General features: G+C 30.3%; 1 protein-coding gene and 1 long non-coding RNA gene across 3 annotated transcripts in view; both read right to left on the reverse strand.

Annotated features, from left to right (window-relative positions):
• LOC25502853 (probable LRR receptor-like serine/threonine-protein kinase At3g47570) overlaps positions 1-18484 on the reverse strand; it is a 31528-nt gene extending 13044 nt beyond the window's left edge. The window contains exon 1 of the mRNA XM_039829090.1: positions 17863-18484. Within this exon, the coding sequence (XP_039685024.1) occupies positions 17863-18484 (622 nt within the window). The remainder of the gene's footprint in view (positions 1-17862) is intronic.
• Positions 18485-21911: 3427 nt separating this feature from the next.
• Positions 21912-24530, reverse strand: LOC25502855 (uncharacterized). Of its 2 annotated transcripts, XR_005643346.1 has the most exons (3): positions 24254-24530; positions 23480-23628; positions 21912-22166 (listed from the first exon to the last, which is right to left on the reverse strand). It is a non-coding gene; the product is annotated as an uncharacterized lncRNA (long non-coding RNA). The 2 variants fall into 2 exon arrangements; XR_003007713.2 differs by lacking the exon at positions 23480-23628.
• Between the last annotated feature and the right edge of the window lie 1021 nt (positions 24531-25551).

The following is a 25551-nucleotide window of genomic DNA, read 5'->3' on the forward strand; positions in this document are numbered from 1 at the left end:
TGTTTGTGAAGCTCCAACGTGTTAGCCTCGAGTGCACGACGTAGTTGTGTAAACTTTAGAGAGCAAAATCAGATATTGGATTGCACCGGAGGTCCACCGGAAATTTGCTTTCATGTGAGTTGCTTTTTGTCACGGCACAACAACTCTAATATTCTATCTTTCCTATCTATCCGAAATCTATTTCCTATTAATATTTCCAACGCTAATATCTTGTTTCCCTCTCACTTTTTACTTTGTATCCCTATGGTTTCTTAATGTATAGGACTGCATTCAAAAAGGCATACTTCTCGCCCATATGAGGAGCTCTCAACTCGTGTTTTTCAACTTGTGAGAGTACTATTCTTACGGTAAATTTGATGAGCGACTTGCAAAAAATACTATATTTCAATCAATCTTTTCAGACTTCAGTGTAGCCTTTTGCAACTATTCTTTCCTTGTGTCCTTCATTGCACACTTTCTAGAAATTGGTAGCCTTATGCTTTTTTAGAAGGGTGTCGAGTTTATGTGCTCTATTCTTTTCTGTGTCTTTAATTTCTTTATCCACTGCATCTTTTGTAGCTGCTTCTAAGTTTGTGTATGCATAATTTGAAGAGAGACATAATAATGCGAAGTATCCATTCCCTCATAGATATCTTTAAGTCATCTTTTTTAGAGAGCGTGACACTTGTTCAACTTCTCTAAATTTTTCTTTGAACTTTGATAAGCGTGGACAACATGATTCCCTTAGAACTTTGATGATAACCAAAAAAGTTGAATTTCTAGCTCTTGTCGTCAAGTTTGGCTTTCTTATCGTCTAAAATATGAACATATGTGACCCTCAAGTGTGATATTCTAGAATTTCTTCCACTCTATGCATCTTGTGGTGTTTTTCACATACTTATTGTTGGAGATCTATTAGTTAATTAGACTACACACGCCACAACTTAAACCCACAATTATTTTGGTAGTTTCTTACTTTGGAGCATGATTCGAGCCATATCAACAATTGTTCTAATTTTCCTTCATAATTTGTTTTGTTTTGTTAGTTGAAGCCTAATTCAATTCTCTTTCACAAACTCTTGAAACTCTTTAGAAATTAATTCATATCCTCGGTAGTAGCTTTGTTATTGTTGAAAAAATAAAAAAACTTATGATATTTGCTTCAAGAAATAAACTCATGTGTTTTCTTCAAAAATCATTGATGAAAAGAAGTTATTTTTACCACAAACTAGTTACAAACCCGTGCGAAGAATAACACTTTTTTTTTTTTTTTTAAATGTAGCTCCGAAGGAGAAATTTTATAAATTACGGAAAATTGTTGTCCTTTATAAATGTGAAAATCAAAGCTGGGTAAACCAAAATTTTGCAACACAGAGCCTAAAACACTACATAAAAAATAATATAACAACTATTGTAATATCATATTCCTTAAAGTTAATTCAAATGCAAAATTTTGCCCTAGATTTAACCTAACTTCTTTGCTTAATTTTACTGTATTAACCCTATTTAATTTAATCAAAATGTTAACGTAAATTGTTAGGGAAATCAAAATAAACAAATCGCACATAATTTTTCTCCTTAATTTTACTAAACAAATTATATTAACTCTAGATTTAATTTATGCAAAATGTCATATCTTATTTATAAACGTTAACCCGTGACGCAATATAACCCTAGATTTAACCTAATTTTTTCGTGTGACTTTACTATATTAACCCTAGATTTAATTTATGCAAAATGTCATCTCTTATTTTTAAATGTTAACCCGTGATGCAATATTAACCCTAGATTTAACCTAATTTTTGTGTGACTTTACTATATTAACCTTAGATTTAATTTAAGCAAAATGTCATATCTTATTTTTAAATGTTAATCCGCGACGCAATATTAACCCTAGATTTAACCTATTTTTTCGCGTGACTTTACTATATTAACTCTAGATTTCCTAGATTTAACCTTATTTTTTCGTGTTACTTTACTATATTAACCCTAGATTTAATTTATGCAAAATGTCATATCTTATTTTTAAATGTTAATCCGTGACGCAATATTAACCATAGATTTAACCTATTTTTTCGCGTGACTTTACTATATTAACTCTAGATTTAATTTATGAAAAATCTCATCTCTAATTTTAACCTAATTTTTCCCTCCACAATTTTGCATTTAATGTTTATCTAGAGTAAAATAAAATGATGTTCCCAATTATATGCTATTTTTTTTGGAATGCAATAATCGTTAACCCGTCTTGCTATACTTAACATAATCTATTACTTATAAATGTTAACTCATCTGGCTATACTTAACCTATTTTATTTCTTAAAGTTAATTAACCCGAACGCAAAATTTTGCCTTAGATTTAACCTAACTTATTTGCTTAAGTTTACTGTATTAACCCTATTTAATTAACCCTGTTTAATTTAATCGAATGTTAATGTTAATTGTTAGGGAAATCAAAATAAACAAATCGCTCCTAATTTTTCTCTTTAATTTTACTAAATAGATTATATTAACCCTATATTTAATTTATGCAAAATGACATCTCTTATTTCTAAATGTTAACCCGTGACGCAATATTAACTCTAGATTTAACCTAATTTTTTCGTGTGACTTTACTATATTAAACCTAGATTTAATTTATGCAAAATGTCATATTTTCTTTCTAAATGTTAATCTGTGACGCAATATTAACCCTAGATTTAACATATTTTTTCACGTGACTTTACTATATTAACCCTAGATTTAATTTCTGCAAAATGTCAGCTCTAATTTTAACCTAATTTTTCCCTCCACACTTTTACATTTAATGTTTATCTAAGGTCAAATAATAACCTTAGATAATCACGACTTAAAAAAAATTCTTCGAAAGAAAAGATGTTAAAACAACGGAACATTGTGATTCATCATAAAATATGTATGAGCTGATTTAGAGATCATATAATCAGTTTATGAGATTGGGAATTGGAATAATGTTTAGGATGAAAACAATTGGAATAAAAAAGGAACCAATGATGTGTGAATTATGATTACATATTATCCAAAAATAATATTAAAAAATAAAAGAAAATGTTCCCAACATGAATTGAAGAGGGATACTTGTGAAATAAATTGTCGAGAAATAGTTTTTTGAAGTAGTATTCAACAACTTTTGGCCAAAGCTCATTCCATTCAATTTTTTGAAGTAGCATTCAACAATTTGATATTGTATTTGGCCTAACTTCTCCTTAAAAATGTAGAGAAGTTTGTCAAACGATACCTTAATCTTTCACAACGGCAATGTAGAAGCAACTGAATTTGAGAGAAAAAATTTAAAAATAGTTAAAAATATAAAAATTGGAAAATAATTAAAAGTTATTAAAAATATAAAAATTGAAAAATAATTAAAAAAATTGGTTAGGGGCAAAAATGGAAATTCATAGACCAACCTTCAAAAAAAAAACTCAACTAATTTGTAATTTACCAAATTGCCCCTCATAGGGGCAAAATAGTAAAATCAATGGACATGAACTTTTATATCAGTGTATAGACGTCCACATTTATAAGCTTGAACGACTTCTTGGTTCTTGAACTTATATCCTTTGCAAAAAGCATCCTAAACCATATTTTGTTTCAACATCAAACTGAAGCCTCAAAAATTTAACTACGCAAACGGAAGATGTCAAAACCATGATGGATCATTGTAGCAAGCTTTGATACATTTTTCCACATCATTTTGGATATTCAACAACAAAATCCTATTTATCGACATTAGAACCTTGTGATGAGATTATTTTTCTCATATTTGATGGAGATACTTAAATCTTTCAACTTAATATTATATCCTTTTTCTAAAAGCTTTCCTCATCTCAAAGTACTATTCTTTAAGTTTGGGACATAATAGACATTTGAAATCAACTCAAGTCATCCATTTTTCAAACAAATTAAGATATTATCTTTGAAGGTGAGAAAAACACAAGAAGATGAGGTTGAATTGTGTTCCCTTTTTTTGAAAAATCTTTCTAACAAAACAAAGAAATCAAGATAATCAAAGAGAGATAGAGATAGAGACAACACAAGCTGTTATTCTAGTTCACCCTAAAATCGAGGTTAGTCCAGACACCTTGTACTTTTAAGGGATTTTCCACTATAATCACAAAGGATTATAATTACATAAACACACAAGCCTAAAATTTCCTTGCCTCACACATATCCATTCTTCAATAAAATATTAAAAATAAAATTGATTGTTTACATTTTGTACCCAAAGAACGGTAAACTAAACTTAAAGCTCAATTAACTTTTTTATACTTTAGAAATTCCAAGATATAGAGTTTCTAAGAATTTTCTAAGTCTTTGTGCACTTTATATTTTGACAGAGTTTTGGCACTTTTAAATTATGTGAAGTCTCTTATGTTCGTCAAACTACTCAGGTTCTTAAATATGAGAGAATGAAAGAGTCGTTATTTGAAGAATGCTAGCACATCCAAATCGTCTTTGAGAAACTTTCATTAGGTTTGAAATATTTTTCCTCTAATGGATAATTTCGTTGAATAGTTCTAGAGAGATTATTTGCTTCTTTGGAAATGATGTGTTTTATTCTCTTTGCCTTTGAAAATTTTGTTTGTTTTTTCACATGGTCAAAAGAAGACAAAAAGTACAATCAGAACTGGAAAGCGACATTCCAACATAAGAAGAGAAAATTGGTCAGAGTAACGTGTCCATCAAAACTTGCTTTTTCATAATCTAGTTCCATCATATTATGTTTCCAACAAAACTTGTTCCTATCAAAGTCTTGAAGGCTTGATGCATCTTTTGTTCAAATATTTGACTTTTTGTTGCCTTTCTTCTGATCACCTTCTAAGTCTTCAGAGCTTCTCTTTGGTACCTTTTCCTTTAACTGGAATCTTATAATCACAACCAAATGAGACATTTTCACTTATCGATTCATGAAAATCCACAAACATGACTGTTTTCCCAAACAAAGGTAGTTTGCACCTTTGTCAAGGTACGATGAATTTTCTTGGCATCCATCGTTACTTCAACATGATAGCTTCACTATTTAAAACTTCCAATCCTATAATTTCACATAGTTGATCTCTTCCTCGACTCTATTCTTTGAAAAAATACATTTTGAAGCGTAATGGAAAACATTTTAACAACAATATCCTCATCCACTTCCTCTTGTTAAGGTTTCTCCTTTCTCATAATTGTTGCTAGTGAAGTCTAAACCTCGTCCATTGTTGACAGATCCAAATTATTCTTGACCGCAACCTCGTGCTCAACCTCTACCTCAACTTTGTTGGATTTTCTCATTTCTTTGTCTTTCTTACTTCTCATTTAAGTGCATCTTGTAGAATTTATTTATGATCTCTTATTTATTCTTGTGCTTATCCCAATAAACTTGCAATGATCGTTGAAGTTTTTATCGTCATATACTTCAAATCCTTGGTTTCTTCAATTGACACAACAGAATGCTCGAATTTGGGATCTAAAGAGAGGAGTATTTTCTCCATATTTCTCACATGTTTTAATTTCTAATTAAGAATTTCTTTTAAATTGTTTTGAAACAACAATAATCTTGAAAAAATATTCAAAAATAGAAGCTATCTCTTTCATATGTAGGGATTCGAAATCACCTCTTAGAGTATGGAGACATGTCTTCTTTACTTTGTCTTCACCTTTGCAAGAGGTTTAAGGATTCTTCTATGCCTCATTAAAGGATGTTGCATTTAAAATATTTTCAAACTCATATTTATCTAGTGCTTGATAGATGAGGAAGAGATATTTCTTGTCTCTATTTCTTAAATCCTTCAAAATATATCATTGTGCTTGATTTAACGAATCTTCATCTTGTGATTCCTTATATCGGTTTTCAGCTACCTCTCAAACATCATGTGCTCGAAGAAAAGCTTTCATTATGATACGCATATTATCATACGGACTCCCTTTTAGAAGTGGAACATGAAAATACATTGCTTCATTATTCTCCATGACCATGGAAGGATTTCTTATTGTAACATAAACTTTGATGACACATTTTTTTAAAAATGAGGAGGTTATAGCGAGCCTTTGCGAGAAATTGAGGAAGACATAAAATTTAAGAGAAGGACAATATCTACTTGTTAAGAGGATACTTTGATTTTTATTTTCTTGCATTTTACTTGCTTAGCATACAAATGAAAAGCTTTACCATTTTTATAGGCCTCGGGAAAGACTTCTGCATGCATCATATGTAACGTCCTAGTCGTTATTTTATTTCTTTATGATTTATGTGGATGTTGTGGTGTGTTATATTTTATTATATGATTTATTTTGATATTAATTAGAATAAGTGGGAGTTATTATTATTTTGGAGTCTAGGGATTTAATTAGAATTAATAGAATTAAGAGGGAGTTAAATGAAATAAAGGGGGAGTTAAGTGTTGGGAGTTAGGAAAAAGAGAAGTCAGAAACTGTTTTACGTACAATCAAGTTTTGGGAGAAAAACCAAGAACAAGGGAGAAGAGCCAAGTGAACCATAAATCCTGTAGAATTTGTTCATCTGAACTAAGGTAAGGGTGAGGTTTACTTTCAATAGTATAGATTGTAATTCTGATTTTGGTTTAACATGTTTTTGGTTAAAAATTGGGAATTTGGGTCTAGGTTATGATTCCTTGGTTTTGAATGGAAAAGAGTGTAGAAACCTTTGTTTGGTGTTAGAATTATGTCCAGACTGCATACAACATTTAGTTACACATCTGTAAACTTATTTGGCGAGTGAAATTGAGGAAATTGGGATTTTTGGGGAAAAACCTGCATTCTGCCCGTACAGATATTCATCGCTCGCCCCGACGAGTAGCCTATCTCGCCTCGCGAGTGAACAATCTTTATGGCTCGCCTCGCGAGCAGAACCACTCACTATGGCGAGTTAGTGAGTGAGAACCTTGATTTTAAATTGTTGTTATAAGGTGTAATTTGGTTAGTTTTGAGTGCCTGAATGTTTTTAGAGAGGACTGGGACAATTTTTAGATTAAAAAGATGAATAGGGAGCTTAAAAATGAAGTTTTAGGGAGAAAAATGTCAAAACTCCCGAGAGCACATTTTTCTCGTTTGCCTCGTACTCGCCACGGCGAGTAACCTTTTTCTTGAGCTCGCCATAGCGAGCAAATGCACTCGCGAGGCGAGTTGCCCAGTATCTGAAGCTGTTGCTACGTAATCGAATAATGTTGAATGAATTAGATGTAGGAGCATGATTATGATTAATTATGTATCTTCATGGAATTGTCGGATTAATTATGATGGATTATTGCTGGCTGTGATGTATATTTATATTTAAATAAATTATACATGTTGTTGAACTCTTTTCAAAGGTTGAAGTATTATTAATTGGATTGTCGAGGTGAAGTCATATTTACATATATGCATTGATGAATAGTGGTTGTCGTTGTATGCATTGTCGAGTTGTATGTAGATATACACAGGTGGAGTCATTGCATAATCATATAAAGTGGGAGGGCTCAATGCCCTGGAACGCCTTGTCGTTCAAAGCGGGAGGGCTCATGCCCTGGAACACCTTGTTGTTCAAATTGTTAAGGGCTTATGCCCTGTGAATGCTTTAACCATTCCAATTCGGTGAGGGCTTCTGCCCTGTAAAATAGTACCACATGCATGTGTATAGTCGCATTTGTTGAGGAGTTTTAGTGGTGAATGTCATTGCATGAGTCGTTGTTATTGATTGAGTTGTAGTTTCTGCTATTGTTGAAGTTGAATATGTTGATAATGATGTGATTATGAAATATATATATATATATATATATATATATATTGAAATGTTGATGATATTAGGGTGTTAGATTCAATTGATGAATTATTTATCTATTATTGTTGTTTGTGAATCTCACCCCTTCTGCTTGGAAATGTTGCCCTTCCTATGGGTAACTTGCAGGTGATCCAGAGTAGTAGATGGTGGCTCAAGTGTCTAGGGCTCTGATACGTAAGGGGATAGGACTTAGTTGTTATAGTTTTCATTCCTTGTGTATCATATTTTGGAACATGTTGTGGAGCCCTTATTTGTCGTTTGAATTATTTTGATGAGGCTTTTATGCCAGGATTATTTATTGGAGAATTAAACATTGATGTTGATGTTATCTAATGAAAAATATTCCGCTGCAAGGTTTTGGTGAAACTAATAAAGTTGATGTTTATTAAATAGTATTATATTCTATTTAAGAAATTTTGAAAAGTAGTGTGACATGCCCGTTTGGTGTTAAACTCTGATTTATTATTTATTATTTAATTGCTTGGAATAACGGGGTGTTACATAATACAACAATATTCTACACATTTCAGGAGAGAGTTATATACACTTCTCTCTACTGCATGCATTTAATACTCTTTTTTTATACTACTAGCCAACTTCTACACATCTTTAGAACTTTTTTAGACTACAGTGCTTATTATATCATTGAACTTAACACTTTATTATCCAACTACACACTTCATTAAATTTATTGATGAGAAAAGTCTGGAATAATTTTTTTGAATTTGTAATTCTATTTCTTAAGGGTTAACTATGCATCTTTTACGATAAGTTGTTCATATTAAAGATTATTTTCAATTAAGAGATTTTTGTATGAATATTAAGAGAATATGATTCTAAAATAAAAAGATGAAATCCAATTAAAAAAAAAGGTAAATGAATGCTTTTAGGAAATGTAAAATAATTGAAAAAATGATAATTATGAATCTTCTTTGGAGGTAAATATGTCGAGATAGAAAATACAACATACTTGTGAGAAAGTTTGATGATAAATCTAAGTATATCAACGATGTGCAGTTACCAATTGATTGTGGAATGCTTCCTTCAAATTGATTGTTGTTTAATGTAAAAAATTTAAGTTGAGGAAGCTTATTGAAAAAATCATTTGGTAGTCTTCCATTTAAATTGTTATGGCCAAATTTGACCACCCTCAAAGAAGTCATGTTGTTAAGCTATGGAATTTCATCTGCATGTGTGTAACATTAATATCACATTTAATATTTATTAAGACAAACATCAAATTTTCTGACTTGACATGTTGTCATCTTGACTCATTTTCTGTTTTTGGACTGGAATTATTTGGTGTTCTGCTGCTCTAGATCTGTCTATATTTGGTTAGCAATTTTACAGGTTTAAGCAATGTATTTGATTCGCTTGTGTATTCTTGTAATTGAGGATATCTTGTACGTCTTGTGCTTGATATTGGGATGATATTGCGAGAGTATTCTTACTAAAATATGCTAGTTGGGATTGTAGGAATCAACACTATTTGATGAGCTTCTTTATTGGTTAAAAACGTAGGGATGATATTTCGAGAGTGTTCTAAATAAAATATGTTTATGCATGTCCTTACTTTTTTCCCTTTCTTCTTGAATAAAATTTAAATTATAAATAAAATAAATATATTTATTAACTAGTCTATCGTCATGGATTGAGATCATTTTTTTTCCGAACAAGCGGTGAAAGAATTAAGGATCCTATAAGGCAAATTAAATACTTTTAATTTTTTATTTTTACTATGAAATTCTTTTATGAGTTAAGAAGAGTTATGGGACATTTTAGCAAGCAATAACTTAACTTATAATCAATAGATTCTAACTTATAAGCTCATATGACTAATTAAAAAAGATCTATATAGCTATAAGGCAAATACTTTTAATTTTGTATTTTTACTAAGAAATTCTTTTACGAGTTAAGAAGAGTTATGAGACTTTTTAGCAAGCAATAAGTTATCTTATAATCGATAGATTATAACTTATAAGCTCATATGACTAATTAAAAAAGATCTATTTGGTAACCGTTATTTGATTACGAGTTTATAACTAATATGTTCACTAGCTTTAAGCTTATCAATTTTTTTCTAATTTTTACAACTGTTGTCTTAATTGAAAAAAAAAATAAACAAATTTTTTTTCATTTAATTTCATATTCATAATAAGTTAGTTGATAGCTAATAATTGATGACTTATAAGTTAATCGAACCACTAATTTTATCGGTTGTTTTAGCAAATAGTGTTATGATGCCTCAACCGCTCTTTTTGTGACTAGTGTGTGGGATCTATTACATCTTAAACTAAAATTTGAATATTATAGTGATAATAAATTGGAAAGAGATATATAGTTTTATGAAAATTTACAAACAAATCGGATTGCGATCAATCTTAATTTATTGTGTGATATGTTTTAGAGGCAAAAGGGGATTGTTGCCAATCTTAAATTAAATCTCAGAAATACGGATTTCGCAAAACCTGGACACTTTCATCATTAAACATATACTACTATAGAGAAACCATTATAATAAACAGAATATGTTGTCAATGAAAAAATCTTACCTGAAAGCTGGTTATCGTTAAGGTACAATGTTTTCAGTTGCGTAAGATCACCCAATATCCCTTTTGGAATTTCACCTTTAATTTAACAATGAAAAAAAGGAAAGACAAATACTTAATCAGGATAGTTCAAACACCCAATCAAAATAAATAGTTAAATACTACCTTCATCACTAAAAACAAAATTGTCTTATTTTATAAGTTGTTTTACAATATTAATATGAATCGTTAATAATATTTTATTTTCCTATCATATTATTTACCATTTATTACTTTTATTTTCTATTTTTTATAAAGTTTCTTCCTCAAATTATAATGAAGTGTAATTTTGTATAATAACTTATAATCTCTTTTTTCATACAACATTAATAATATTTCTTATTTTACATGAAATTATCATGGGACTTGAAATTTAGAATGGGTATTGTAAATGATAGTACAAACATAATGTTTTAATTTAAACTTACATCTTTTACATCCAAAGTATATGATTGTGCTGTCCAAGTTAGTTTTTTTTTTTTTGACAAGTGTCCAAGTTTGTTATTCTTAGGTTCTTTATTTCTTTATGATTAAAATTTTGATTAGGAAAGAGATATCCCATGTTGATCTAGGAATGGTTCATGAGAAACAATAATCTCATTTTATGTAAAATCTAAGAGTGCATCAATGTGAGTTGTCAATTGATCATGGTTCTTCAAATAATATTATCAATATTACTTACACATGACTAGAAGACAAGCAAACAACAAACATACATAAAGTGAGATTTTCAAGTTATCAAAGTTGCAGGTTGATAAAATCAGTTGGTAGACTTTCATTTAAATTATTATCGTCAAATCTAACACCCCTCAAGAAAGTCATATTGTTAAGCAATGGAGTTTTACATGCATATGTGTAACTTTTACATCTAAGTATTATTGTACTGTCCAGATTAATTATTTTAGCGCTGTTTATTTTTTATAATTAAAATTTTGATTAGGAGATAGAGACCAATGTAAGGTCATTCAGAACCAATAATTTCATTGAAAAGTTATTATAAAATTCATGTATAATCTAGTAATAACAGAATTGTAGACTAACATCCAAGTACATTTTGTGAACAAAAAATCTAACCATCCTATCGACCAAAATTAATTTCTCTTTATATTTTAAGCAACAGAAATAAACCTTAACAAAATCTATCAAGTTGGAATCCCCAATTTTTTTTCCTCAATTCAACCCTAGAAACAAGAATTTTTTTCTTAGATTGTTTTTTTGTAAGAAGTTGAACTAACCCACTGAAATTGACACATTATACTTGAGATCTTAAATAAAGTTCAGAGAAGCACACCATTAGAATTATAAAGTTATATCTTTTTAATCATAAATAAAAACCTTTATATATACTTTCATTTCATCTTGATATCTTCTCATACAACATTACTTTTCTTCTCTCGTCAATCATCGTTGCTTCTCTTCTCAATTGCGGTCTCTTTAGACCTTCGGTTCACTCAGAATTGTGCCGATAAAATGACAACAATTTTAAGGGTGTAGAATGTATATGGTAAAACATTTATGGCTCTGCAATTTATGGGTAAAATGTCATAATTGAAAGAGGAGTTTAAAAAGAAAGAGGATGCATCAAAGTACAAAATATCAAAATTGAAAATAATAATATAGTATTTGGGTGGTTTTATTGAATTATCTTGGGTTATATTTATAGGGTTGTTGTTTTTTTTAGTCACAATAACGTTTGGTTGTTGTGTACATTGGCAGGTTTATTTATGTTGTTTGGGGGAATTATGCAATGGGTTACAAGTTAGGGTTCATGGTTTTTAACTGAATTGAAAATCGCAGTACAGCATCCTTCGTCTTTCGGTTGTAAATGTTGGATAAATATGAAATTTTAGGGTTCACAGTTTTTATTTATTAAACAACTAGACCATTGACCCGTGCGTATCGAAGGTAATATTTGGCGCTAACATGTAACAAAATAGTTTAGTTGAATGTCATAATTGTCCTAATTCAAATCATAATATTAATTACCATAGACGTTGTTACTTTACCATATAATAAAATTAGGTTAAAATTAGGTCAAATTTTGCGAGATAGGTTAAGCTGTATGAGTAAGAGATTACTCCTTTCCAAAAATATAGCAACTAAACTGCCATCAGAGTAGGTGATTATTCCTTTCCAAAAAAATAGAACGTAAATTGTGATCAGATATGCATGGGCGCATAACATTAGGAAGATAATTTGACTTTAGATAAACTTTAAATGCAATAGTGTGGGAAAAATTAGGTTAAATTTTGTGGGTTAAGCTTTATGAGCAAGAGATTACTCCTTTCCAAAAAAATAGCAACTAAATTGCCATCAGAATAGGTGATTATTCTTTTTCAAAACAATAGCACGTAAATTGTGATCAGATATGGATTTGGCACATAGCATTAGGAAGATAATTTGACTTTAGAAAAACTTTAAATGCAATAGTGTGGAGGGAAAAATTAGATTAAATGCAATAGTGTGGAGGGAAAAATTAGTTTTTTTTTACTTATTTAATTATATTTTAATTGAAACTTACTATCAATTATTGAATATAGAATTTACAAGTAATAAAAGTTTAAGGAGTAAATAGACAATTACCCCATGAAATTGTAAGTTTCGTCAATTACCCTCTCGAGATTGCACAACGTTAATCAATTTACCCCCTCCGTCAAATTCTTCTGTTAGTCAACATGACGTTTTGCAAATACCCCCTGAAGTTTTGCACTTATGTGCAAAATGTCCCCTGAACTTGAAAATTTATATTTTTTTCTTATCCTTAAAAGTGACTGCATTATCATTGAATTGTGGAGCATATTAACTAAGTTTTGACGGTATACAACCATATATGCTCCCTGAAGCGATCAAACATTAACCATGTATTAGAGCCTAATGATATGAAAGTCAGCATAGCAAAGTAGAGCCACACCTTTCAGATGGAAAACTAATGCATGACATACATAATGAAGCACATAAATGACATATGATTGGCATAAACAAGATGTCAAAATATATGGCTTTGTTATTGCTAATTTTAACCACACCATAAATTTCCACTTCCTTTATATTGTGAGCACTGCACACTGTACACCAACATACTTCGCTCAGTTTCAAGAAAAAATACATAAATTTGTTACTTCTCTCACTTTATAAAAGATCTTGAAGGAATTGTGGTCTTCTTCCCCCATTAGAATTCCAAGGAATGGTAATAATATTATATTATGTATATTTCATTATGTTTTTTCAAGAGAATAAAAAAACATGATAGCCAACATCCTTTTGATCTCTAATGGGGTGAAGGAGAACTTGAAAAAGAAAAAACAACATCTGATGTTGGAACAAAGAAATGTTTTTATCTTTGTTTTGTAAATATTCTTGAGTTTTTAACATTAATGTAGGGTTTACCAAATACTGCCAATTTATTCTACCATACTGTCAATATATGCTTGTATACCGTCAAAACTTAGCTAATATGCTCTAGAATTCAGTGATAATGCAGTAACTTTTAAGGATAAGAAAAAAATATAAATTTTCAAGTTCAGGGGGCATTTTGCACATAAGTGCAAAATTTCAACGGGGTATTTGCAAAATTTCATGTTGACTAACAGAAGAATTTGACAGAGGGGGTAAATTGATTAACGTTGTGCAATTTCAGGGGAGGTAATTGACGAAACTTACAATTTTGGGGTAATTGTCTGTCTATTTACTCAAAGTTTATATTTAATATGTGGATTCAATTTGTGTAATGTCACATCATTTTAAATTGTACCGCACCAGAAGTTGGAAAAATTAAAGGATCAAAATTTTGAATTTAGAAATGGAGGACAAAAATCCATAAATCGAACAAAAAAGGGGAGAAAAACTGCAATTAAGCCAATTAATGTACATATAGTTTATTATTTATTTTTATATAACGGTAAAAACGATTGTAAGAGATAAATGTTATATTAATAGAAAAAAAAATTAATAGAAAAATTTACTTATAAATGTTGATAGTTCTTTGCTAGAAACTCGTTTTATAATGTACCCGTTTGTTATAACTTTTTTTACAATAGATTTTTGTAGTGTAATAAGTTTGTTACGATTTTTTTAATAAAGAAAATTTTAAGGAAAGCTTGAAAAGAAAAATTTGTTTGAATAGCTTACCTTAAAATGTAATCTAAAATTTTCATCATTTTGTTGTAATTTTTTTTATAATAAAATTGTGAAAAAATCTCTAAAAAAAACTATTTCAAATTGTTTTTCCTAAAAACCATTTTTAAATATGTGATTTATACGATATAAAATTTCGAACAATGAATATTTAAGTTAGCGAATGTCATAATCTTTTTTTTTTTAACTTATATCAAATGAGTTTGAAATAACTTCCACTATTTTTGAATAAATTTCTAAAAAATCCATTTTTAAAAACACAAAGAAAAATTATTTTTTAATAATCTATAACAAACGGGCCTAATATCTAAAGTTGAATAATGCAGCCTTCTTAAGTGAGTGGATAAGAGGAAGGAAAGCAGGAGAGGGAGTAAGGTCTGGAAAAGGAACAAATAGGTCCCTCAAAGTATATGTACCGTCATTCTTCTTAAAGTTGGAATAATGCAGTTAGAATAATGCATGTATGCATCTATTCCACATATATGCAATGACCCTCAATATATCTTGGCATTTTCAGAAGCAGCCTCAATAGCGAGCGACCCTTCACTATAGGATTTAGTTAGGAGAAATGATAAACTGACAACCGAAAGGTTGTCCTCCACCGTAAATTAATACGCTTTTGAGAACAAATTGAATTTTTTAATATTTTCTTACCACCTTGGATTCCATGCAAGTTTATGATTGCTTCATGGCATATACAGTGTAAGCAAAGGTTGTTGATTTCTGGTTGTCATAATATCATTGCTCTTTAGTTAGTGTTTGATAATCACATGTTATTGTTTCATTTGTATACAATAATTTGATGTATACAGTAATTTCATATTTTGTGGTAGGTCAATTGTTTAACCATATTGCTTTTTTATAATTTGGAGCAATAGGAATAGCTAACTATGGTTATCTATTTTGAATAGATGAGATTGCAAGATGCACAAAAATTATAAATCCAATTCCAATTAGATACCAAATATGTTATTAATGTGAAGCAGATTGCAAAGGTGCGTATAATAAAAATACTTCACAACAATCCATATTATATAGGAGAACTTGTATTATAACTTTGATTTTGCCCCACCACTCAATACAGCCTAAAAATGATTGATTGTGTTAACAAATTGTGCATGGGATTAAATTTATATAAACTGAGGAATCAATTACTATGTTGTTAACATGACTATGATAGAAATGGTGTTTGCGTGTTTTAAGTAGTAGTGAAGGATGGGTCATTTATGCTTTAATTTGGATGTTTCATTTCAGGGGAATTTTGATATTGACGTGTTTACATATTTGAAGAACTAAGTCTTGCTGTTATTAGAGAAGCCATACAAAGTCATGGATGGTTCGTATTGATAAAGTGTCAATTTTTTTTAAGCTAATGGGATGCAGAAGGATCTGCTCCACCCAAAGTTTATCAAATTTAAAAGTGGGAGGACATATAACCTAACTCATTGTGACCAAAAAACAATCAACCCACAACACGAGCATAATCCAATAGACCCATGCTCGTTCGCGAAACTAAATTGAAAAAAATTAGAGTGTACTAATTGATGAAATCTCACATGTTTTATATTATTGCTTTCTATAATTTCTTTTTTTTTCCCTTCAAACTCCTACTTTTTATGAGTTTGTTATCTTTTATTTTTTTTATTTAATTTGTTATTTAATCAATAGGCTTAGCTTTTTTTGCTAAAAAAAATAAAAAATAAGCCTAGCTTTTTAATTTTCTATTAAAGTCATTAAAAATTTGTAGTTAATACCATTACTTTTTTCTAATAACCTAACACAATTTTTAGTAGTGGGAACACATGTTGTGTCTTTAGAGAATCTTCGGTTAATGTTTAAGATGTGAATGACATTTTGAACATTGTATGATTCATATATTATATTTTAATTTTCCTCTTCAAGTTAACATTTCAATATGAGGAAAACATCTATTGTCTCTTACCAAACCAATTTTTCAAATCCAGACACCAACGAAGATGGAATAGAGGAATATTAGAAACTAATTTTATTATGACAGAGTAAGTTTGAAAATATATTGGACTACATGATATAATTTTGGCTTAAATATGTAGTTAGTCCCCGTAAGTTGGCGAGTTTTTCGTTTTCGTTCATGCATTTTTTTTATAAAAAAAAAAAAAACAAACCATGTAAGTTGCACACATTTTGATTTTAGTCCTTGTTGTTAGGAGTCTGGTATGCTTCAGATTAGCTCCAATTAGTCCATTTAGGTTTTGGATGCAAGACACGTGTCAAAAAAATAATGAAGGGTGGAGATTTAAAATTTTAAAAAGTATTTTTTTTACTTAAAAATAAGTATTCACCTCCCATCTTCCCCTATTCCTGCGACCTCATTCTTCTTCTCCTTTTACTAAAAAAACTGTCGAAAGAGAGAGTAAGTAGAACAAGGTAAACGCGAGGAAGAGAGAAAACAGAACAGGGGATTTGATCCGACAAGGACTAAAATCGAAACGCAGTTCGCCATCGTCGTCGAATCGAACACCTTTTTAGATGAAAGATGGAAAACACGATTTGATCCGAAATTACGGTGGAAAATTTCGTGGAAGGGGTCGACGGAGAAAACGCGGAAGCCTTGCTCGGTGTCAGAGGAAAAGCAATCGGAGTGAAGAAAGGTGGAAGAGAGGAACAAGAGCTGTTCTGTTTACCTTGTTCTACTTTCTCTCTCTTTCAACGACTGTGCTGTTTTTTTAGTAAAATTCTTAAATCACAGATAGTGAAAAACAAACTAAGATGACGCATTATATCTGAGGTTGGAGTACCTGAAAAGCAGTTAGAAAATAAATAGTGAACTTTGAGTAAATATATGTTTGAAATTGTTTGAGGTATTGGTCTGTTGTGACTAGTATCCAATTCTTTCAACCACTGAATGTTGCCAATAGATTCATAAGTTCCCCAAGATTACATGAATTCCAACTTCAAACTCGTTATAATTGATATGAGGAACTTTTAATCGGCGTAACCGACATAACTCTTTAGGAAACTGACCATTGAAGCTATTGTTTTTCAGGTAAAGCTTAACAAAGCGGATTCCTCAAGTTTAGGGAAACGATAGAATTATGCTTCAGACAATATATTTTAATGATTATTTATTTCAATGTTTTTTATATTTATTATCAAATTTATCATTAATCTTTTATTATTTCTCGATGTAAATGACATTGAAAATACTTTTTATGACACATAATTTGGGCTTCCACGCTCTACCTGTGCGGAGTTTATTATGAATTTTTATAAATTGGTCATATGTGCGGCTGTTAGTGTGGTACGGGAGGAGTAATAAATCCTATATTGAAATTATAAAATCATAAATAGTGTGAATACAAGAAATATAGAAAATATGACACAGAAAATCAAAGCTAGGTTTACCTGAAAAGTAGTTATACTGTAAACCAAGATATTCAAGTGAAGACATGTTTGAAATTGTTTGAGGTATGGGTCCAGACAACATGTTCTGACTAATATCCAAACTTTTTAACTGGCGAAGATTACCAATAGATTGGGGAGGAAAACCACTAAAATTGTTAGCGCCAAGTTTCAAAATTTGAAGTCGTGATAAGTCCCCCAACACTTCAGGAATTCCTCCTTCAAACTCATTAAAGGAGATAGAAATAACCTTCAATCGATGCAACCGATATATCTCTTTAGGAAACTGACCACTGAAACTATTGTGGGAGAGGTTAAGTATAACAAGGAACGACAAATTCCCCAGGTTTGGAGAAATAGTGCCTCCAAGTCTCATGTTTGATATTTTCAAACTGTTGACTCTATTGTGTCGCTCATCACAAGTGACACCAACCCAACTACATACATAAGATGTAGTTGACCAATTATTAGACAAAATATCATAGGGGTCTGAAGTAATTAGTGATTTGAATGCTAGGAGAGCATATTGATCTGTTGTGATGTTTTTTGTATACGTAGCTAAGCTAGCCACAAAACAATGCAATGATAGCAAAAAAAGTAAGAGGCAAGATGATAGATTCACCATTTTTCCTTAGTGTTTGTGGATAAGACACGAGGCAAGGGACTGATGGGGATGATATATAGTGGATTAAAAATGATTATTAAAAATATTATTACCTTCGTCCCTATATATAAGACCCTTTTGTTAAAATACGGAAATTAAGAAAGTGGATATTTGTATTAAAGTTGTTTGTAATCAATATATGTTTTCCACATGCTATTTATTGCTGATTGAAAATAAACATGTATAATAAATAGAGACATGTATGTACAGAAATAATTAATATAGTTGAAAATAACAAAAATGTGTTATTATTGTAGAGAGAGGGAGTAACGTTTATTTCACGCCCCACTTTTCGTCATTTTGCGTAAAGGTTAGAGATTCTCATAGAGTATTGGTGGGGGCTGTGGTTCAAATCAACCTAGTAAAATTCAATACCAAATTCCAATACCATGTCCATTTCCATTAATACAATTCGCAACTATTAAAGAATTCATATTCACTTTAACGGCCCAAAAACCCAAATTCCTAGCGTAATTCAAGCCTTCAAGAACTCCATATAATTCTGCTAAGAATAAAAATGCATTATTAATTCATAGTAAAATTTAGATCAATTAACATTTAAGTATTTCTTTTAAATAATTAATATTTTAGTATTTAAATTTTTCTTAAAAAAATTATTAATTTAATGTGTGGTTTATATTATATTTTTATTCACTGCATTTTATATTTATTTGATTTGAGTGTTTATACTTTATAAACAATTTTTATTCACTAAAAATTAGTTATATTTTTTTTTTATGCTTTGTTCGGGTTTGAACCAATGGTCTAATTCTTTATCCTTTAGCTCAAGACATTTGAGCTGCATAATCGCCATTTTATAAAACAAGGAAAATGTTAAAGAGTGCCTTTATAACATTGGATAAGAGGATAAAAATAGAAATATTGTATTAAAAATAGAAAAAAATGATTAATTTTATTTTTTTAAAGTCAAAATATTGTTAAATTCCGGTTAAAGGTAGTAGTGACAATTACTCAAAGGTATTTTCCTTAAAGAAAAAGAGTAAAGCTATATGTAGAGAAAAATAACTTCGGGAAATTTCAGAAGCGCGTGCTTTATGAGGGAAAAGGTAATTGCATATTACATTTGTTTGACTAAATCCCTGAATTGGTGGAAGTAGTTGTAAAAATAGTTAATATTATCTCACTTCTTCTCTGAACTTTATTACTTTTTAATAAGAAACTATAAATAAAAATGCAGGAATTCAATCAAATCTGAACAGAAGTAATTGACTAAGCGTGCTAAATTCCTGCACTAGAAATTGGGGCAGGTATGTGTAGAATTTACTTGTCTATGTGGTGTTGCATATCATGTTATGCACGACTATGCGGGAGATTTAAAACTCATGCAAATTCGTAGGACTATAAGCCTCCGCTAACATGCGTATTTTGAGAAGAAATTTAAGTTATGTTGATTAATTATAAGCATAAGCTGTTATTGCCTTTGGATTCTGAGATAACTCTGTATTTTGGGCTCTTAGTAGTAGCAATGTTGTTGTTGTTGCTGTTTGGAATGAAAAGCTAGAAGCTAAAAGCCATAAGTTGTTTCAAAAGCTTTCGTAACTGATTTTTGGAATCAACGTGTTAGAATTGCTGTAGGGATGGGTTAGGAGCTGTATATACATGTATGGTTTGCTTCTGGAAAATTTGAACAGAAATTGAATTGTTTAGTGGGTATAAGTTGTCAGTTAAGCTGTTTTGAGAAAATGCCTTAAATGACTAAGTTGTGAATATTGACTTTGATTGATTGTTTAGAAACTTTTCTAAGCCTATGGTAATATGTCACACTACTACAATAATGACATTTAGTAACACTTGAAAATTGTAACTAAATTAAGAAAACTGTTACTAATTAAATTTAGCAACACTCGAACAATTGTTAGGTAAAGCCCGTGTTACTAAAGAATTTTAGTTACATTTTATAGTATTATTGTAACAATTAAAAAGTGTTGCAAATGCTACATTATTGTAACACTTTTTGTATCACTAGTAACAATACTAAAGTGTTACATTTATAATTTTTGAGAAGTTGTAAAAAGTGTCGCAAAATTGTCTAGACTAAAATTTTTTGAATCTACAAAATTTGTCTTTACATAGACTTCATTCATATTTGAATTAACCAATATTAGATACAAGTTTTAATAACAAGTTTGAATTACATAATGAAAATGAATTATGCAACACAGTTAGAACTACGCAACACAATTTGAATGACATACTAAAACGATTACAAATTTTCATCCAATGTAACATGTATTCTATAAAATATCCTACTACATTGTACTTATTCATCCAACCATATTATCCAAAATGCTTACAATTTAGGGTCATCTGGACCTAAATTGTAGAGATTCAAGAAAGTTGGTGTATCCAAAATGCTTGCAAGAAGAATGAACTTTAAGGTTATCATTGGTATGGTTGGCAAGCATTGTGACATGACTTGGGGAATGGAAAAATAAGAAATTCAAAATTGTCAACAATCGCGACATGATTTGTAAGCACTGGGCGTTTCAGCTCTGTAGTGACACGTAAAGAAATAGATCTGAACCGTTTCGTTAATTTATCGTAATGCTAGGTGAGTTGTTGTAGAGAATAGGTACAATTACCAAACAGCGAAAAGGAAATGATTCGAAAAACTTAATCATTTTTCCTTTAAAAAATTTTACAATTTTTTTTTTAGTGGTTTGTGACTTTGTGCTGGTTTACGTTTTGTGAGGAGGAAGAAGAAAAGTACTGTCTATTTTTCAAAAAGTGCATACAAGTACTATCTATCAAGTTATATATATGTACAAAATAATGGAAATACATGAGGGACTAAGTAAATCGCAGAGTAGAAAACTTTAATAACACAGCGCATATGCAACTAATACGAATATGACATAGCTGATTGCTTATAGCTGATAATTTATGATTGATGTCGAATGACTCATAATTAATAAGCTAATTGACACTACTACAATAATGGCAATTAGTAACACTTGAAAATTGTAACTAAATCAAGAAAAATGTTACTAATTAAATTTAGCAACACTTGAACAATTGTTAGGTAAAACCCATGTTACTAAAGTGTTTTAGTTACATTTTATAGTACTATCCGTAACAATCAAAAAATGTCGCAAATGGTACCTTATTGTAACACTTTTTGTATCACTTGTAACAATAAAAAAGTGTTACATTTATAATTTTTGAGGAGTTGTAAAAAGTGTCGCAAAATTGTCTAAACTAATTTTTTTTAATTTACCAAATTTGTCTTTGCTTAGACTTCATTCATATTTGAATTAACCAATATTAGACACAAGTTTTAATAACTAGTTTGAATTACATACTCTATAAAAGTTCCCCTCTTCTCCGATCTTATTCTTGCATGACGAAAATAAACTATGCAACACAATTTGAACTATACAACACAATTTGAATTACATACAAAAATGATTACAATTAAGTTTTCATCCAACACAATTTCCCCCCTTTTCTTTAAGGTCATCAAGCTGCACATGAGAAATGCAAGCCTTCTCTTTAATCTCCTTTGTCTTGTGCCGTTGCTTATCCGCAATCATCTTCATAATGTTCTGCCAGCAAGATTGCAGACATCCCTTCCTTATCTCATCACCAGTATTGTGCAACAATTTTAATGCAAAGGACGATTCTGTCATGAAAATCATTATCAATTGAAACTTACCAAGCTGCAACGTTGATACCATGCTCAACAAGGATACTAAGAAAAACAAGTGTAATAGCTAATAGAGATAATCTTAGAATTCACAATTCAATTAGAATAAACAACAGCAGGGGAATTTGCATTCAACAAAGACTTCATAGATAGTGGAGACAGAACTCAATTAAAATAAACTCCCCAAATTACACGAGCTTTTGTATCTGAGCTTTTGTATATGGGAAATGCTCAATCTTGCGAAAATTATATCAAGGGCGTATCATAAAGCTATGTGGCATCACAACTTGCCTATGTTTTTTCTTCTTTGATGCACAAGATTTATTCTTGTTATCTCTTACTAGCGTGTCCCTCTCCTTATGGCTGTGTGTGTTTTCACATTTCATACCTCTAGTTTGACATTTTTAAAAGGATTATTTAACTACAAATATGTCTACTGCTGAGAAGAAATTTGGATCCAATATATGAAGTGAATTGAAAATTCTGAACATATATATCTCAGCATCTACCATTCCAAGAGCAACACCACAAGTTTCCTCAATTCTATGGAAATCAAAACATTGGATCCAAGTTTTCATGAACTGTGATATTTTTTGACAGACACACACTAAGGATCTTTAATATATGCAGCTATGAGGTTGCGTGACGATCAATACATACTACGCCCTAGCAGTTCTATTTTTCAAAATATTTTCAGGTATAAAAATAAAAAATAGAAAAATAGAGAGTTTGTGAAATTGGTGAGGAAGTGTATTCGCAAAATATAGCACCTCTCTCAAATTATTTTATATTTATTTGTTTCCTTTGTACTCCTGAGAAACAACAATTGATCAAATAAATCTCTTGAAATGGAAACCACATGTTACATTGCTGATAGAAAACAATTGTCTGATCCGGCCACAGACCCTCGACAATAACTCTAGTAGCAGTATCCTAAACTAGGAATAATTAATCGCGATATTTTACTTTTGTCCTATGAATCTGAAGGTGGAGATTCCTTGTGTTTTTATATTGCTTCAAACATGAAAAGTTACATTTCTCCTATGCAATGGGAAGCTTATACACACATAAATCAGCCAAACAACTAAACACATACATTGCCAAGTAAACTAATCTTAAAGGTTAGCTTTCATACTGTTTGTTCAATCTAAATTTCTCATGCCAAATTGCAGCGTTATAGAACTAGATAATCATAAATGTGAAAACTATGCAAAATCCTGTCCAAGGAAACTAGCCACGGGCATAAACTAACATGGACATCATACCATCAGGGCAAACAGAAAGGATACCTTTAAGTCTGCTTTTGCACTATTACAGGTTTCTAATAGCTCTGATAGCCACCCACTTTCAGAGCTAAAGCAGTAATAGTTTGGTTGTGCGTGACGGGAAACTGTCCGGCTTCTGTATCATTGAGGAACTAATATCCATTTCTTCAATCCTAAGTTTCCAACATTTTAGTTAAGATCAAATCTAAAATTTACACATAATCGCATTCCGAACAAACAATTCTGTTCATTTTGCAGAATCGAAAAACATTTTAAGAGCATAGATGCAGGAGAATCACATTTCTGAGATTAGAGAAGTAAATAAAATTTGGTTCAAGCATTTTATCAGACAAACATTAAGCACTGTACCATAAAGGTTGATTGAAGCATTTTATCAAACAGAAAACAGGCATTGTGTCATAAAGTTTGGTTGCAACATTTTATCAAACACAAAACAAGCATTCTACCATGAAGCACAACAAAAGCAAAATCAAAACAAAAACCAACACAATACAAAACTCACACTTCATCTCAACCATCTTTTCAACGTGTAAAACCAAAGTGAAAGAAAAATAAGCAAGGAGATGCAAAACCAAAAATGAAAACAAATACATAATCGAAGATGAAATCAAATACGAAATGGAAGATGAAATTGAATACAGAAAGATGAATTCGTATACAGAATCAAAGACGAATTCAAATAAAATCGAAGATGAATGAAATACGAAATCGAAGTTGAAAATCAATTTCGAAATCGAAGATGAAATTGAATTTGGAATTGAAGAATTGTGAATTCACCTGTGATTGTAATCGCACATTTAGCTTTGAGGCCATGTTCGAACGTTTGCTTCTGGTTAGCTCGAAGACGAGAGAGAGAGAGAGAGTGTGTGTTAAAAGAGTTGAAATGTTTTTTGTTTTTTTTGTTTCAGTAGAATATGAATGTGTTTTGATATAAACACCACCGAAAAAGAGTGACACTAATGTAACACTTACTAAAAAATGTTAGAAAAATCTCTATATTAGTAACTATTAAACAAGTGTTGCAAGATGAATGTTACTAAAACACATATGTGTAGTAGTGTGAAGTGTTTGAGAAAACTAACGGTTCTACTATCTGATAACTATAAAAATGCATTATTAATTCATACTAAAATTTATATCAATTAACATTTAAGTATTTTTTTAAATAATTAATATTTTAGTATTTAAACTTTTCTTCAAAAAATTAATTTCATATATGGTTTATATTATATTTTTTTCACTGCAATTTAATTTAATTTTATATTTATCTGATTTGAGTGTTTATACTTTATAAACAATTTTTATTCACTAAAAACTAGTTATATTTTTTTTTGTATGCTTTTTAATAGTTAATTTAATTTTTTTTTGTATGCTTTTTAATTGGTGGAAGTAGTTGTAAAAATAGTTAAATATTATCTCACTTCTTCTCTGAACTTTATTCGTTTTTAATAAACAAAAATGCAGGAATTCAATCTAATCTGAACAGAAGTAAGGCTAAATTCCTGCACTAGAAATTGGGGTAGGTATGTGTAGAATTTACTTGTCTCTGTGGTGTTGCATATCATTTTATGCAGGACTATGGGGAGATTTTTTTTTTGAAGAAATTAAAATGATATATATTATCACAAACAGGCCTTCCTAGCACAATGTGTACAAAGGAATAAAAGCCTTAACAAAGATACAAAGTATGACAATTTCAAGAATCACAAAAAAGAAGCACCACACAACTAGCCACCAAAAACAACCATTAATTTATGGGGAGATTTAAAACTCATGCAAATTCGTAGGACTATAAGTCTCCACTAACATGCGTATAAGCATCATAACAATCATGTATGTCACTTTTGAAACCGCGGAAAATTATAACCGTTTAAAAATTGTTCAAAGTCTCGTAAAATAGGCCTATAACTAAATTATTTAAATTTTTCGGGTGGACCACTTCACCACTTTGCGAGAATTTGGATCAACCAAAACCTAAAACCGACACAAAATTATATAAAATCTCGCAAAATAGACCTATGGTCGTTAATTTTTTCGGATGGTCAGGGCTCCGTCACTGCCTAAAATAGCAGGCA

The sequence above is a fragment of the Medicago truncatula genome, chromosome 8 (genome assembly GCF_003473485.1).
Source record: "Medicago truncatula cultivar Jemalong A17 chromosome 8, MtrunA17r5.0-ANR, whole genome shotgun sequence".
Lineage (NCBI taxonomy): Eukaryota > Viridiplantae > Streptophyta > Magnoliopsida > Fabales > Fabaceae > Medicago > Medicago truncatula.